The sequence below is a fragment of the Nicotiana tabacum genome, chromosome 11, assembly GCF_000715075.1.
Source record: "Nicotiana tabacum cultivar K326 chromosome 11, ASM71507v2, whole genome shotgun sequence".
Lineage (NCBI taxonomy): Eukaryota > Viridiplantae > Streptophyta > Magnoliopsida > Solanales > Solanaceae > Nicotiana > Nicotiana tabacum.
In genome coordinates this window covers 117,032,640-117,048,092 of record NC_134090.1, presented here as the reverse complement: position 1 = coordinate 117,048,092, position 15,453 = coordinate 117,032,640, and the positions used below count along the sequence as shown (strand labels likewise).

The 15,453-nt window shown below is 37.6% G+C and overlaps 1 protein-coding gene across 1 annotated transcript; it reads right to left on the bottom strand.

Annotated features, from left to right (window-relative positions):
* Positions 1-5,920: 5,920 nt before the first annotated feature.
* On the bottom strand, positions 5,921-14,177 carry LOC107769626 (protein SIEL). Its single transcript, XM_016588861.2, has 8 exons — positions 13,422-14,177; positions 12,212-12,292; positions 11,390-11,623; positions 11,082-11,273; positions 10,479-10,619; positions 9,257-9,346; positions 7,983-8,470; positions 5,921-7,337 (listed from the first exon to the last, which is right to left on the bottom strand). Exons 1-8 carry the CDS (start codon positions 14,046-14,048, stop codon positions 6,422-6,424), a joined length of 2,769 nt encoding a protein of 922 aa, XP_016444347.1. The 5' UTR covers positions 14,049-14,177; the 3' UTR covers positions 5,921-6,421.
* Positions 14,178-15,453: the final 1,276 nt, after the last annotated feature.

Sequence of the window (15,453 nt, the reverse complement as noted above, 5' to 3'; positions counted from 1 at the left end):
TTGTCACAAAGTTGGTGGTAAAAATACTGAAATTCTTAATTTCTTACATTTATAAATTTAGAATTGTCTTTATATCGTCTCTATATTGTCAATTTGATTATGATTTTCTCTTATGACAACAGAAGCGTCTAAGCACTTTTTGGTAGTACAAATTTATCAAAAACTCCTGAATAGCTGATGTAACGACCCGGCCGATCATTTTAAGAATTTATGCCCTGATCCCCTATTAACTGCTTTTTCCGTATTTGTTTCTGCTATTGTGAGTTGCCGGGGGAATTATTGGGAGTTTTAGAGAGTTTTGGAACACTTAGTCCCTAAATGAGAGCTTAAGTTTTGGAAATTTGACCGTAGTCGGAACAATGGAATGGAATTCCGATGATTCCGCTAGTTCTGTTCGGTGATTTCGGATTTAGGAGCATGTTCGGATGGTGTTTTGGAGGTTCGTAGCTAATTTAGGCTTGAAATGTCGAAAGTTGAATTTTTGAAGTTTCCGGTTCGATAGTGAGATTTTGATACGAGAGTCAGAATGGAATTCCGGAAGTTGGAGTAGCTCCATAGTGCTAAATGTGACGTGTGTGCAAAATTTCAGGTCATTCGGACGAGGTTTGATAGATTTTTTGATCGAAAGCGTATTTTGAGAGTTTTTGAAGTTCTTAGGCTTGAATCCGATGCTAAATTGGTGTTTTGATGTTGTTTTGAGCGTTTTGAAGATTGTAACAAGTTTGAATGATGTTTTAGGATTGGTTGGCATGTTTGGTTGAGGTCCCGAGGGCCTCGGGTGTGTTTTGGATGCTCAACGGGGCATTTTGGAACTTGTTGAAATTACAGAAAAATTGCAGCAACCCATTTCTGGTTTCCTTCTTCGCGTTCACGAGTAGGGTCTCGCGTTCGCTAAGAGGAGCTGTGGATGGGGAGAATTAATGCTTCACGTTCGCGAAGGTTCTCCCACGTTCGCGAAGCTGGGAGGTTTCATACCTACGCATTCGCAATGGTGTTCCCGCGTTCACGTAGGAGGAGGAGGCTTTGCATCGCGTTCGCGACCTATGTATCACGTTCGCAATGAAAGGATCTGGATCCAAACGAATTTGCGCTTCACGAACGCGAGGGGCCTTCCGCATTCGCGAACAAGGGATATCTAGGTAGTATATAAATAGCCCATCTGCGACCTTTCTTCATTTTACCACCATTTTTGAACGGGATTGAAGATTTTGAGGGTGATTTTTGAGGAAACCAAAGGGGAATCACTTGGAGGTAACATTTTTGACTTCATAACTTGTTTATACGTGATTAAAGGCCTAATTAGTGGTAAAAATATTGGGAAAAATTGGTAATTAGGGCTTGAGATTAAGAGACCTTAACATGGGTATTGAGGAGCCAGTGGCAATATTGGACAGGCAGGTTAGAAAGTTGAGGTTAAAGAACATTGCATCAGTGAAGGTTCAGTGGCGGGGTCAGCCGGTCGAGGAGGCAACTTAGGAGACCAAGCAGGATATACGCAGCCATTACCCTCACCTTTTCACTACTTCAGGTATGTCACTATGCTCGTTCAAGGACGAACGAACGTTTAAGTGTGGGAGGATGTAACGACCCGGCCGGTTGTTTTAATAATTTATGCCCCGATCCCCTATTAACTGCTTTCCCCGTGTTTGTTTCTGCTGTTGTGATATGGTGAGTTGTCGGGAGGAATTATTGGGAGTTTCGGAGAGTTTTGGGACACTTAGTCCCTAAATGAGAGCTTAAGTTTTAGAAATTTAACCCTAGTTGGATTAGTGTGAAGACGGCCTCGGAATGGAATTCTGATGGTTCTGTTAGCTCCGTTGGGTGATTTCGAGTTTAGGAGCGTGTTCGGATGGTGTTTTGGAGGTCCGTAGCTAATTTATGCTTGAAATGCCGAAAGTTGAATTTTTGAAGTTTCCGGTTCGATAGTGAGATTTTGAACCGAGGGTCCGAATGGAATTCCAAAAGTTGTAGTAGCTCCATAGTGTTGAATGTGACGTGTGTGCAAAATTTCAGGTCATTCAGACGAGGTTTGATAGACTTTTTGATCGAAAGCGTATTTTGAGAGTTTTTGAAGTTCTTAGGCTTGAATCCGATGCTAAATTGGTATTTTGATATTGTTTTGAGCGTTCCGAAGATTGGAACAAGATTGAATGATGATTTAGGATTGGTTGGCATGCTTAGTTGAGGTCCCGGGGGCCTCGGGTGTGTTTCGGATGCTCAACGGGGCATTTTGGAACTTGTTGAAATTGTAGAAAAATTGTAGCAGCCCAGTTATGGTTTCTTTCTTCGCGTTCACGAGTAGGGTCTCGCATTCGCAAAGAGGAGCTGGGGCTGGGGAGGATTAATGTTTTGCGTTCACGATGGTTCTCCCGCTTTCGCGAAGCTGGGAGGTTTCATACCTACGCGTTCGCGATGGTGTTCCCGTGTTCGCGTAGGAGGAGGAGGAGGCTTTGCATCGCATTCACGAACTGTGTATCGCGTTTGCGATGTAGGGATCTAGACCCAAGCGAATTTGTGTTTCGCGAACGCGAGGGGCCTTCCACGTTCGCGAAGAAGGGATATCTGGGCAGTATTTAAATAGCCCATCTGCGATCTTCTTCATTTTTCCACCATTTTTGAATGTGATTAAAGCTTTTGAGGGTGATTTTTGTGGAAACCAAAGGGGAATCACTTGGAGGTAACATTTTTGACTTCATAACTCGTTTATATGTGATTAAAGGCCTAATTAGTGGTGAAAATTTGGGAAAAATGGATAATTAGGGCTTGAGATTAAGAGACCTTAACATGGGTATTTGAGGGGTCAATTGAACTCTGATTTCAGTGTTCTTATTATGTGTAGACTCGTAAGAGTATGAGGATTCTGAAAATGTAAATTTCACCCGATTTCGAAACGTGGCCCGAGGGAACGTTTTGGTCATTTTACTTAATTTCACATATTAGCGTAGAATTTATTTGTAGAATCAGTTACTTGAAGTGTTATTTACATTATGCAATTGAATTGAATAGATTTGGGCCATTTGGAGTTGAGTACTCATGGCAAGAACGTGGTTTCGGGTTGACTTTTGAGCCGGCTCGAGGTAAGTGGCTTGCCTAACCTTGTGTGGGAGACATTCCCCTTAGGATTTGGTATTGTGGTAATTGAAATGCCTTGTACGTGAGGTGACGAGTGCGTACATGTGCTAATTGTTGAAAATCCTGTTTTCACTTAAGTAGCTTTAATTGTGTTTTCCTTTCCTACTTACTCTACTTGAAATTTAAAGCTGTTGTTAGCTTAGAAAAAGCATGTTTAATTTATTTAATTGCTTTATTGTTTAAACTGCCGTAATTGTATTATGTGAAGCATGTTAGGTTAGAATTACATGTTTTACTTGGTACGAAATTTAGCTTAATTGAGTATTCCTTGTGTTGTTACTGTGTGGTTTACTTTGGGACTATGGGATGACATCCCGGAAGATTCCATGTACGTATTTATGATTTTAGTTGAGGTGCGGGATACCGAGAGATCCCTAGCACGTATATTGAGGATACTAAGAGATCCTCGGGATACCAAGAGATCCCGAGCATATATTGAGGATACCAAGAGATCCTCGGGATACTAAGAGATCCCTGACATGTATTGAGGGTACTAAGAGATCCCCGGGATACTGAGAGATCCCCGGCTATTATCTTTGAGAAGAGTGGTATTCCTGGTGATTGTTTCTATTTCTTTTTCAGCTGTAGTTATCCTGTATTGATTCTTATTGTTATCTTCCAACTGTACTATTTTATCTTATACTGTCGCACCTTATATTTCATTTAATCTCAGTAGGGCCCTGATCTTCCTCGTCACTACCCGACCGAGGTTAGGCTTGACACTTACTGAGTACCGATGTGGTGCACTCATGCACTTTCTATGCATGTTTTTCATGTGCAGATCCAGGTACCTCCAGTCAGACTCATCACGCTTGAGACGAGGCGCTTGTAGAGACTCCAAGGTATATCTGTCGTGTCCGCAGACCGAAGAGTCTTTTTCTACTCCCTCTTTTTAATATTAGCCCTTCTGTATTTTCCCTTCCTTTGTTAGATATTCTGGAGTTAGATACTTGTAGACATTCAAAGGCTTGTGATCATGAGATTCCAGGTTTTGGGAAATGTATTCAGATTTCGAGAGTTGTTATTGTGTATGTCGAGCGACACTATTAAACACTGTTTTATTTCACTATTTCGGTTTTATTATGTCTTCCACAAATTGGTTTATTTTCCGCATTGCTAGGCTTACCTAGTCGTAGAGACAAGGTGTCATCACGATGGTTCACGGAGGGCGAACCGGGGTCGTGACAGCTAACTGTTTGTCTAAAAGACACACGATACAAGTAGTGTTTGAATAATATTTGATTGTGAAAAATAAATTGAAGGATCTCGAAGAGCTTATATGCAAATTTGTCATTCATATTATATGATTATGGTCAAAACATATGTTGTAGTAAATCCGAAGTTTACTAATACAACTGGCTATCATATTGAGACTACAAATGATTGGAAGATTGAAAATCTTCACGTTTCCACAATCATAGGGGTTAAAATAATATGTATATCTTTAATTTGTACTACATCATGTATCATAGTAAGCCAGAAGTTTACTAATGCAAAAGTTTACGCCATAGTAAACTAGAAGTTTACTAAGAGATAGCACATGCTATGATAAATTTAAGTTTTCATTTGCCATTTTTAAATGAGCTATTTGAGAATTCTGATAAGCATATACTGAAGAACCAGAAGATTCTTCAATAATTCTCTTGTGCTGCTTGTTCTCATAATAAATTGGTTATACCGGCTAAAGTTGAAACTAAAACCCCTGAATTCTGGAATATATAAAGGTGAATATGGGCTCATTCACCTATCATGTGAACCACTTATAGATGCATATATAAGATGGTTACATGTGTGTTCATTGTTAACCTGCAGTTTGACATTTGAAATTGCTTTTCTCAACTAAGAGCATAACTTTCAGATTATGAAATCAAGACAGTTCATCTTGATAATGTTGGTTTATATCCAAGCTGGTTTAGCATTGAATACTTTCTATTAATGGTTAAACCATTTCTTATGAGAACAAAGCTTCATGTGTTGGTCTAAGATTTTCTAAATTGCATATAGCAACACTTGTATGCATCAGACCAACAATATATGATAAGTCCTCCCCTCACAATTGGTTTAGGATCAGAAACCAAATACTTTTACTATCTTTTGATGTGTGGTATATGATTAATTTCTCTACCACAATGCACAAAGATATGTTTCCCAAAGAAGATTGAGAATATATGTTAGTTTTTCTAACATTTGGGGGATGGAATAAACAACTGAAAAATATGCTATATGAATCAAATTATCATTAATATGATCCTCACTTAGAAGATAATTCAAGTAAAATGCCAGAAGCATTTGCTGGTCCAAAATTAAATATCATATTTCAGCGCTTGCGAAAGTTATGAGTTCTGAGGTTTATGCGTTTGGAAGTTTACGGGTTTAGAAATTATAAAGTTTACGGATTCGAAAGTTCGCGCTTTCGAAAGTTTAGTGGTTTGGAAGTTTATGAAATTTGTGGGTTCGGAAGGTTGTTGGTTCGAAATTTTATGGCTTCATGTTTATTGTATCTAAATTATTTATGAATACTCTTGAGAAGTTATTTCTTTAATTTGCGTATCAAACACCGGAAAATAAATAAGATTACTACTTGTTTTCCAAGAAAATATTTTCCGTTATACCAAACACACCCTAAGTATATTCTTTTTCTGCTAAAACCAAGATCGAGTTTGAGATTCTTTTATAGTTTAAGTATATTTAAAATGACTACGATTTAAGAGTATCTAGCACTAAGCTTATTAGCAAATCTTCTACTGGACAAAATTGGAGCAGCATAATAGATTCGGGGCTAACTTCAGAAATCATTAATGTAGCCTGTATTCTTTTCTTGTTCCTTTAATATTTAAGTACAAACTAATCAATAATTCAATAATTTAAAATGTCATAAGTAACGTTACAAGCTTAACCTAGGTCACTATATACAATATCGATACAACTAGGTGAATAATATATTCGATAACATGATGCCTAGATGACAAAAAGGAAACAAGTTCAGGCATGTTGAGTTAGCACCAAGCAATTTCTGAAGTACAGCAATACTTTAAATGCCTTGTTATGGTCTGAGCTCTGAACTGTGAACCTCCTTCTACTCCTGCTCTGCCACTTGGTCTCATTGTGATCACGTTGCTCACTTAGACCTCTTGTTCTGTGGGGTAATCCGTAATCCACAGTAATTACAAAATTGATAAGGAGAAAATTGTGTAAATCCAGCAACTGATTTTACCCGAATTTGCCAGTGAGCAGCATAATTCAGAAAACTAGAGTAGTCTCTTGGCCAGACTTGATCAAATCGAAACAACTACCTAACAACGACGGAAAAATAGACTTCTTTTTCTTCACAGAGATGAGCAACTTCATGATTAGGACCTCCACAGCTCCTGAACAACTGATCATCGTCAGACATGCATTCTAAAACGATACAGATCTTCAATGAGAAACAGTTTGCCCTGGGGGTTTGATAGAAGGGTGCAACAAACGTGAATTTCCTTACTTCATTGTGCCCTTCAAACTCATGAAAATCCAGGAAAACAAATTGAGTTAACTTCTCTTCGAGACTCATTTTTATCCACAGCCTATTCTCACTCGAGATGTTATGGAGTGTGATATCTAAGGATACACCAACAGGCAGCCCAGAGATAAAAGGAAGAGGATTTTGAAAGTCATTGCCTTGAAAATGCAGTTCAGCTTCCATACATTTGAGACTTCCCGAAGAAACTACCTTGCTTGGAGTGAAATGCTCAAGTGACTTCAGAAGGAGATATGGATTATCCAAGATCGGACAACTAGTGGTATCAATCTCACTCAATGACTTTTGAACTTCAACCACAAAACTGGACGATACAGTGGATCCTTCTCCACAAATATGTTCAATACAAGACATCACAGAATGTAATTTCTTTAGAGTAGTCTTGTCTGCACAGGCTTCCATTTTACAAAGTGTCAATATACCATTTGCAATTATTAACTCTAAGATAAGAACATTGTCCTCTTTGCTTAAACCTATGAACTTATACCTCATATCCCTCAGGCATCTGTCGAGTTTTCCCAAAGAGCAGTCCAATTTCCCCCATTTATGGCAGTAGAACTCCTTGGAGAACATCAAGTGTGAACATAAGTGTCCAAGTCGTTCCAAAGCATCTATATATAGCAAAGCAAACACTAACTCACCGCTGTGATTGTTATCTGATATCATTGCCAATTCTGCCTTCAAATTCCTGCAGAAACCATACAATTGAGAAACATTAGCAATGGGTAGTAGGGGTGGCAAAATGGTTCAAAGAAAACAGTTAACCACCCATATTATCCATTAAAAAATGGGTTGGATAATGAACTATTTAAAAACGGGTCAAATATGGATAAGAACCATATTATCCATTTAGAAAATGGATAGCCAATGGATAACCAATGAGTCTAACTTTTACATTTGTAAAGCCTCAAATTGGGGGTTCCTCAAGTTAGGGAGACTAAGAATTCTCCCAAAAGTGATCATACGTAAGAAGTCATGGATAATATAGTTATCCATATTATCCGCCGGTTAACCCGTTTTTTATCCGTATTAAATATGGGTCGGGCTGGATAATTCACCCGTTTTTTCATTATCCGTTTTCAACCCGAACCATATCCGACCGATCCGCCCGTTTGCCACTCCTAATGGGTAATATTAGATACCTTGACTGGAATATACCAACAAATTACAACATGCAAGATATGCTAGAAAGGATAGCCATCATTGCAGCAGAATGCAACTTTTTTCTATAAACAATTATAGGAATTCCTGCAAGTACTCAAAATAATAAAATGAAACAAAAATAACAGTTGCATTAACGGGTAGTCATAATTTGATACTAAAGAATTGCAACCTCAATGTTCGAGTTACTTCATCAATCAATCCAAGTTTCAGCGATGGCCAAATGTCTATTACCGCCTGAAGGATGATATTCACACAGTTTATCTCTTTATTCTGCTCAACCTGGAAGTCCAAAAGCGAGCTTTCTGCTTCCTTCAGTTGTAATTTCCTCCGAATGTGATAATTAGAGATAACTTCACATCTTTGTATCAATTGCACATCACATCCCTCCAGATGCTTTTCCACTTTAAAAAACTCCGATGCAGAAACAAATGTGAATCTACTGCAATAAGAAAGATAAGTCAAAAGTGTTCTCTGGTCAACTATTTCAGCCAAACTACGAGTGATTCTCCCTAATAGCGTGACTGCATAAGAGAATATTCTTGGTGGAATGCTGCAAGTTTGCTGCTTCATTGAGACTGGCGCAGAGGTGGCTAACACTAAATATGAAGCTTTTCTCGCATTGTCATAACCCAACTTACCTCCAGAAGAGGGCTCTACCTGCACAAACATTACATGGTGACTACAAAAACTTATATAAGTGAAATAGCCAGAATACAAAGAATCAAGGTGATTAGATCTAAAATAAGACGTTTCCATAAGTTCTGTTTTTAAATGCCAGAAATGCTGTCAGATCATATCTTTCACTTTGTTTATGAGTTTTTCAGTTTATTTGACACAGTTATATCATCTGTGTGGATATATGTAACTAACAAAAGTAAAAAAATAAGTAGGGTTCTGTAGGAGTCTCATGCATGACACTATCCTACAAAAATACATGTATTAAGGTAAGCGACTTATTTTGGGTGGTGTGAAATGTGCAATAGGTCATTTAAAAACGGGCAACTTAGACATCTTAACTGCACATGTAAGGAAATTGAAGAGCTTTCAGAATATTTTTGTCCTGCATAGCTATTCTGATTTTTAGGCTTTCTTTCTAGTTGGTTAGAAATGTCATTTTTCAGAATCTGAACTGCTGAATTAAACAATTATAAGCACTCATGTTCAACATGATTACTTATTAAACAGTGGCAAAAGAGAAACTAACTCATGTGTCTAGATTAGGGTAAGAACAGGGATTTTGACCAAAAACCATATTAAAAAAATAAAAGAAAGTTATCAATTAGTTGAAAAGGCTGATATATAGAACTCGTAACATCTACAGCACACAAAGAAGCTCCACATGCATTTCTAGAATTGTCCATAAAGGATCATCTTGAACTAATGTACTGGAACTTTGAAGAAAAAAAAACTAACGTACTGGATCATACAGGGATCCATACTTACCATTTGGGAAACTTCATTAATCAAGCTGACTAAAAACTTTCCGTGGTTTTGACCAACCATGAACAAAGCGGAAAAGACTTCAGTTTCATCCTGATAAATAAAATTTTCAGCAAAGTCAGAACAATAATTAGATAACAAATGTATCCTAGCTTCCCATATCTAGGTAAATAATCTACTAAAAGTAAAAAGGAAATATCATAAATGGGATATCCTCAAATTGGGATTTCAAGCAACAATTCCGCTTCTCCTAAAATAAAGCACCATAAATGAATGCACAAAGCTGGGTCAATGGGTGAAAGTTGAGTCTGAACCCAACCTAAAGATTGATATAAAACTTTAACATCTCCTTCTATTTAACATCTCAGTTGCAACTCAGCAATTAGCAAATACCTCAGCTCAAGTCAGCAATTACCAAAAAGGACATTGTCCCATCATTATCAATTGCAAGTTCTGTTTGCTTGGAAAAGCAAATATCTTTTTCTGAGGTAAATTTCTTTAATGCTTTTCTTACTCTATTTCTCTGTTAAAAAATTTAGAAGATTATTATTGATTTTACAAAATCAAAGCGCTCGTGGGAGAAGTACCTTCTTTCTTGCCATTATTGATCCGAATTATTTTCTTTTAGTCCCATTCTCATACATCATTCGTTCTATCATTGTTGTCCTTTAGGTAGCAGTATTTCTGCAGTCACTTGAGTTATTTAAGCCTTGTTTACGGTGATACTATTAAAAATATCTGGTTACAATGGGGAGAAGAACCTTAGTCTTGGTAGGGACAATTCGTTCGAAGTCTCATAATTGGGGGAGAATTGGTATGACATTATTGAACAATAAAAATTCTTGATAGAATAGCTTGTGATAAGTTCATATTTTGTGGTTACAAGATTAGACAAGATTAAAATGACCACATTCGCACAAAGCGCAAGTAGCACACTCTGAGGATAAAATGAGAGAAGGTCACTTGAGGAGGCTGGCAGAAGTTGGAAAATTCTGGCTGGAGTTTAAGTTAAAGGATTAAATGGAATTTTCTTCTTGTTTGAATTCCCATCAAGGAGAGAAGCAGAAAGAATCAAGTTGGGTTGCTAGGCCTTTTAGAATCTCGAGCTTCATCTTGAATGGTGGTTGTCGATTAGCATTTGTCACCGACAAAATTGACACCCTAACCATGTATGGATTTAACTGCTCTGTGAATAGCAATGTAAAACAATCTTTCTGCAACATACCTGTGGATACAATTCAAAATCTCTTATAAGTCCATCTACACACATTTTGAACATAGCCAAGCTCGGTAGTTCTGTCAGTTTTAGTACCTTCCTCGCTGTACATCTTATCAAGCTGTGACTGTCAAGTAGAATCCCAAGAAACTGTAAAACCACAAATAAAAAGTTTAGAAGAAACCGCAACAGTCTTTCTTTCAAATGAGCAAAAGAAAATACAGTATTATGTATTTCAACACTACAGTAGTCAACATTTCCTTTGTAAGTAGCTCGAACAGTCAAATTAAAAAGAGAAACACATCAACTTCTTGATGTTTAAGCAAGCATAGCTATATTAGAAAGGGATAAGGGATAAATCAAGACTTGACCAGCATTCCAGTCTCAATTATCAAGATGAGATGTTATTTTTAACCAGTTTATTCCATAACTGCTAAAGTTGTACTATGTTCAGTCACGCTGACAAACAAACACTAAATGCAGCAATATAGCAAGATGCGGTCCAGGTGTAAAATTTGAATGAGATGCAGGCAAGGTATTCACACTTGCCTGTCTCTCAACAAGGAATCAAGGATCATCAAACAAAGGCCTCAAGATGGATCAAAGATTTACCATATGCAGATGCGCTTGTTGCACCTTTAGCTGGCCAACCATTGCCACATGATGCATAGTATCTAAAGCTTGTAATCTTACAGCCGTTGAATCATCATTAAGTACGTCCATTAGAAAGTTCACAACCTCATTAGTAAAATCAGCAGAAAGGATAGCCAATGTTTGCAAAGCTCGGCAAGCAGATTCTCTTACCTTCAATTAAGCAAAAGAGAGTTATACTTGCATATTCCTTATTGTAAAGTTTCTAAAATTAGAGAAAGAGAAAGAGAAGTGACTCTCGGAACATGGCAACAACAAAAAAACATTACCTCACTAAATTCATCCTCCAGCCCATGTAGAAAAGCAAAACTAGCACTCGATGCTGGTATCCTGAAAATTTTATCAGCATACTGGCCAGGAAAATTCATTTCTTTTGTTGCAGATGAAGCTTTCTTAGATAGTGTTTGTAACAGAATATATTCCGAAACAATTTCAATCTTCCCTAGGGCACTAAAAACTTCAATCCTGACTTTGACACTCATGTCTCGCACCATTGAACATAGCTGCAAGCATATCATGTAGAATGAGAAAGGTGAATCAAAAAGATATCTTGCATTATTGTTTATATGACCATTGCACAAAAACAAGATAAAAACACTATTATAAACATCTTATACTCATACATTTGAAGCATCTACCAGGTACTGTTGAAACAAATTAGAAAAACGCGAAGAGAGAGTGAGAGAGTACATGCTGGCTAATTCGGTTTCACACAATTTTGATTCACAAGATGATCATGGCAAGACTCAGACACCTCACGGCAACATAATTGTTAAATTAACAAGAGAAGTATCTCCAACGGTTTCTTCTGATCTCCCTCCAGAACCTAATACAGTAAATGCAAAATGACTCATTACAAATATTAAATCTCTATTAATATTTTTCAAGTTCTTCATTATGGGACCAATTTGGGTGCCATCTTCCTCTAGAAGCATCATAATTACCATTAAGTTTACTTCCTGTGTTTCCTTCTTTTCTTTTCTGTAGGTAAATACCTTATTCCATTTTCAAACGAAGGGTGGCAAGGGTGAGATATTAACAGAGATGAATTTCATGTAACACCCAATCAGAGAGTTAAATGGAAAAGATACCTGCAGAAATAATGCATCAGACCAGTCCCTTTTACTTCTCTCTTGTTTAGATGCCACAATTAACTGCCCGCATGCACTAACCTGGATCAGTGACAGGAATAAAGAATTAGTCATTGATTATAAATATCCTCTAAGCAGGAAAGTCTCTGATCCTCAGACGTTAATTTTCCTACAGCAGAGAAAATTTAATGCAACAATAAGTAGGAACAAATGTACATGAAAATTTCAACAATAAACAAAAATGAACATGAAAATGAACCCATTGAACAACAAGAAAGACCTTGTGTATCTTAAAACAAAAACTTCAGCATTTTATTTCAACACGAAACCTTTAAGGGTTGTTTGGTTGGTCTAGGAAGGAGATTTAATCTCCAGATAAAATCCAACATTATTTTAATGTTGGTTTGCTTCCTACTTTTGTTGTTTTCATAAACAATAGTTGCATAAGTTATGTAGGAATCTGTGTACATCATTTTATGCAGGATAGAATGTGAAATAAGAATGCGGATTTTAGTAATACATGGACTAAAAATACTCAAATGACAAAACTAACCCTCATTACAGTATACAAAATGTTTATTGTTTTAAAAGTAAACACATGTTTTTTCAATAATCTTTTGGCCCTATAAATACAAAACAAGGGTGTATTTGACAAGCAGAATCCAGTCATCTGGATGAAATCCACAACAATACTTGGCGTAAAAAAGGTAAAAGCCAGAGTTAAGTTGTCACAAACTTAATTCTACTACAGAAGATAACTAGTACTATTTGACAACACTTGTTTATTCCAGTTCTGACACATGACAAAAATTCATAATTGCAACATAATTAACCAAAGAAGAACATATAATTTAGTTGCAATGGGATGTAATATAGAAACTGGCCAAGAACAAGTTTTATTCAATCGCAAATAAACATCTTTCTAGCAAGAGCCTCATCATACTTTTATCAAAAATAAAATAGATAAATAAGAGCCTCATCATGACTTACAGCAATAGAAACACCTACATACGCTATTATGCCTCTATCCAAGCTAGTTGGTTCGGTCATACAATCTCAAATATCCATTACGCTACTTTTGCACCTATTTTTCATGCTAATATTCAATATTTTGAATTCTTTAACACTAAAGGATCTCTATAAATTTTCTACTAAGATATAAATAATTCATATATACACATCAGACTTATTCAGCTTTCGGAGATCTTACTGCACGAACAGCAGAGCATCGCACTGAGTCCTCGGAGTCAAACAGAAACTCAACAGCTCGAAAATAGCAACCGTGGATGAGACTTTCATCTTCGACAACAATGCACTTGCACAACTCAGCTAATCCATCCAAAGCAACACCACGAATGTATGGATAGGGGTCCTTCGTAAATCCTAGCAGAACCGTAAGCAAAACCGACGGCCGTATGTCAAATTTACTCGCATTCAAAAGCAACCAATGGCGAACAGAAATACAGGGACGAAGAACGAGTGAGAGGAATGTCGATTCATCGTTGACGTTGATATCCGAGATGGAGAGACACGCGAGGGAATCGGCGAGTGAGCGCGCGGAAGTTGAAGGGAGGAGAGAGAATTCACGGACGGTGGAGATGAGGTTGTGAGGGAGCTGTAGACGGTGATGGAAAAGTAGAGAGAAGAGGCGGAGAATGTGGTGGCTGAGAAAAGGATTAGTATTAGGATTTTTGAGAGAGAGCGTTAGGGTTTTGAGTATGGATGAAAGGGTGGAGTCGGAGGTTGAAGGGTTGACGATGAGAGAGAGGGCTTGTAAGAGAGCTTGAGGCCTGATGTTCTCGTTGATCTCCAAATTCCTCCGGAGGTGGTGTTCCATCGGCGGATGACAGCCACGGACAGTAACGGTGATTCGTCGCCGGCGAAGCTATGAACTCCTGCTGTTTAGGTCTGGAAAACACATTAGGGGACCTTGAAGTTCAATATTATGACAGTTAAGCCCGTTTGGAATATGAATATTACATTAATTAGAAGTCTAGAGATGGTAATTAGGGATTTATACCATGTTTGGCCAAGCTTTTAAAATTAGCTTATTTTGAGAAGTATTTTTTCTCAAAAATATTTTTGGTACGAAGCAATTTGTGTTTAGCTATTTAGTTTGAAATTACTTCTAAGCCACAATTGGTGTTTGGCCAAGCTTTTCAGAAGTGATTTTAAGTGTATTTTTTCCAAAAGTGCTTTTCAGAAAAATACTTTTGGGGAGAAACTACTCTTTTCTGCTTTTCCAAAATTATTTTTGCTTCTATTCAAAAGGATTTTCTTCTTCTTAAATCTAAGCCAAATATTTCAACTTTAAAAAAAATGTACTTTTTGCCTTGGAGAAGCTTGACCAAACAGGCTATTAGAGCGTTAAGTTCTTAACTTAGCGATAAGTTCTAGGCATGGGCGGATGGGCCTTTTTGCTGGTTTTTTCCATTTTTTCTTTTCTAAAATTTTACAACAATAATATACCCAGTATTATCTCACATTGTAGGGTTTGGGGAAGGTAATGTACGCAGACCTTACCCCTACCTTGTGAGGATAGAGAGGTTGTTTCCAACAGACCCTCGACTCAAGATAGTAGAAGTGCCACATTAATGAAAATATAGGCAAGAATGGACAGTATCAAAAAGGCATATAAAAGCAGAACAACACAACAAGACAGTAAAGTGATCAACAATGAAAGAAAACAACCGTTAGTCATCAAAACCTACTACCAATAGAAAACGAGATTGTGTACCAATACTAATGTTATGAATAGTAAGACTACTTACTCTACTACCCTAATTCTAGACCTCCATACCTTCTTATCAAGGGTCATTTCCTCGATCAGCTGAAGCTGCGCCATGTCTTGCCTAATCACCTCTCCCCACCTCTTCTGTGGCCTACATCTACCTCTCCGTAGGTCCTCCAATGTCAACCTCTCATACTTCCTCACCGGGGCATCTTTGCTCTTCCTCCTCACATGACCAAACCACCTAAGTCCCGCTTCTTGAATCTTGTCCTCAATAGAGGCCACCCCACCTTATCTCGAATAACCTCATTTCTGATCCTATCTAACCTGGTGTGCCCGCACATCCATCTCAACATCTTCATCTTTGTTACCTTCATCTTTTGGACATGAGCAATCTTGACTGGCCAACACTCAGCCCCATACAACATCGTTGGTCTGACCACCACTTTGTAGAACTCATCCTTAAGTTTCGGTGGCACCTTCTTGTCACATAAAACACCGGAAGCGAGTC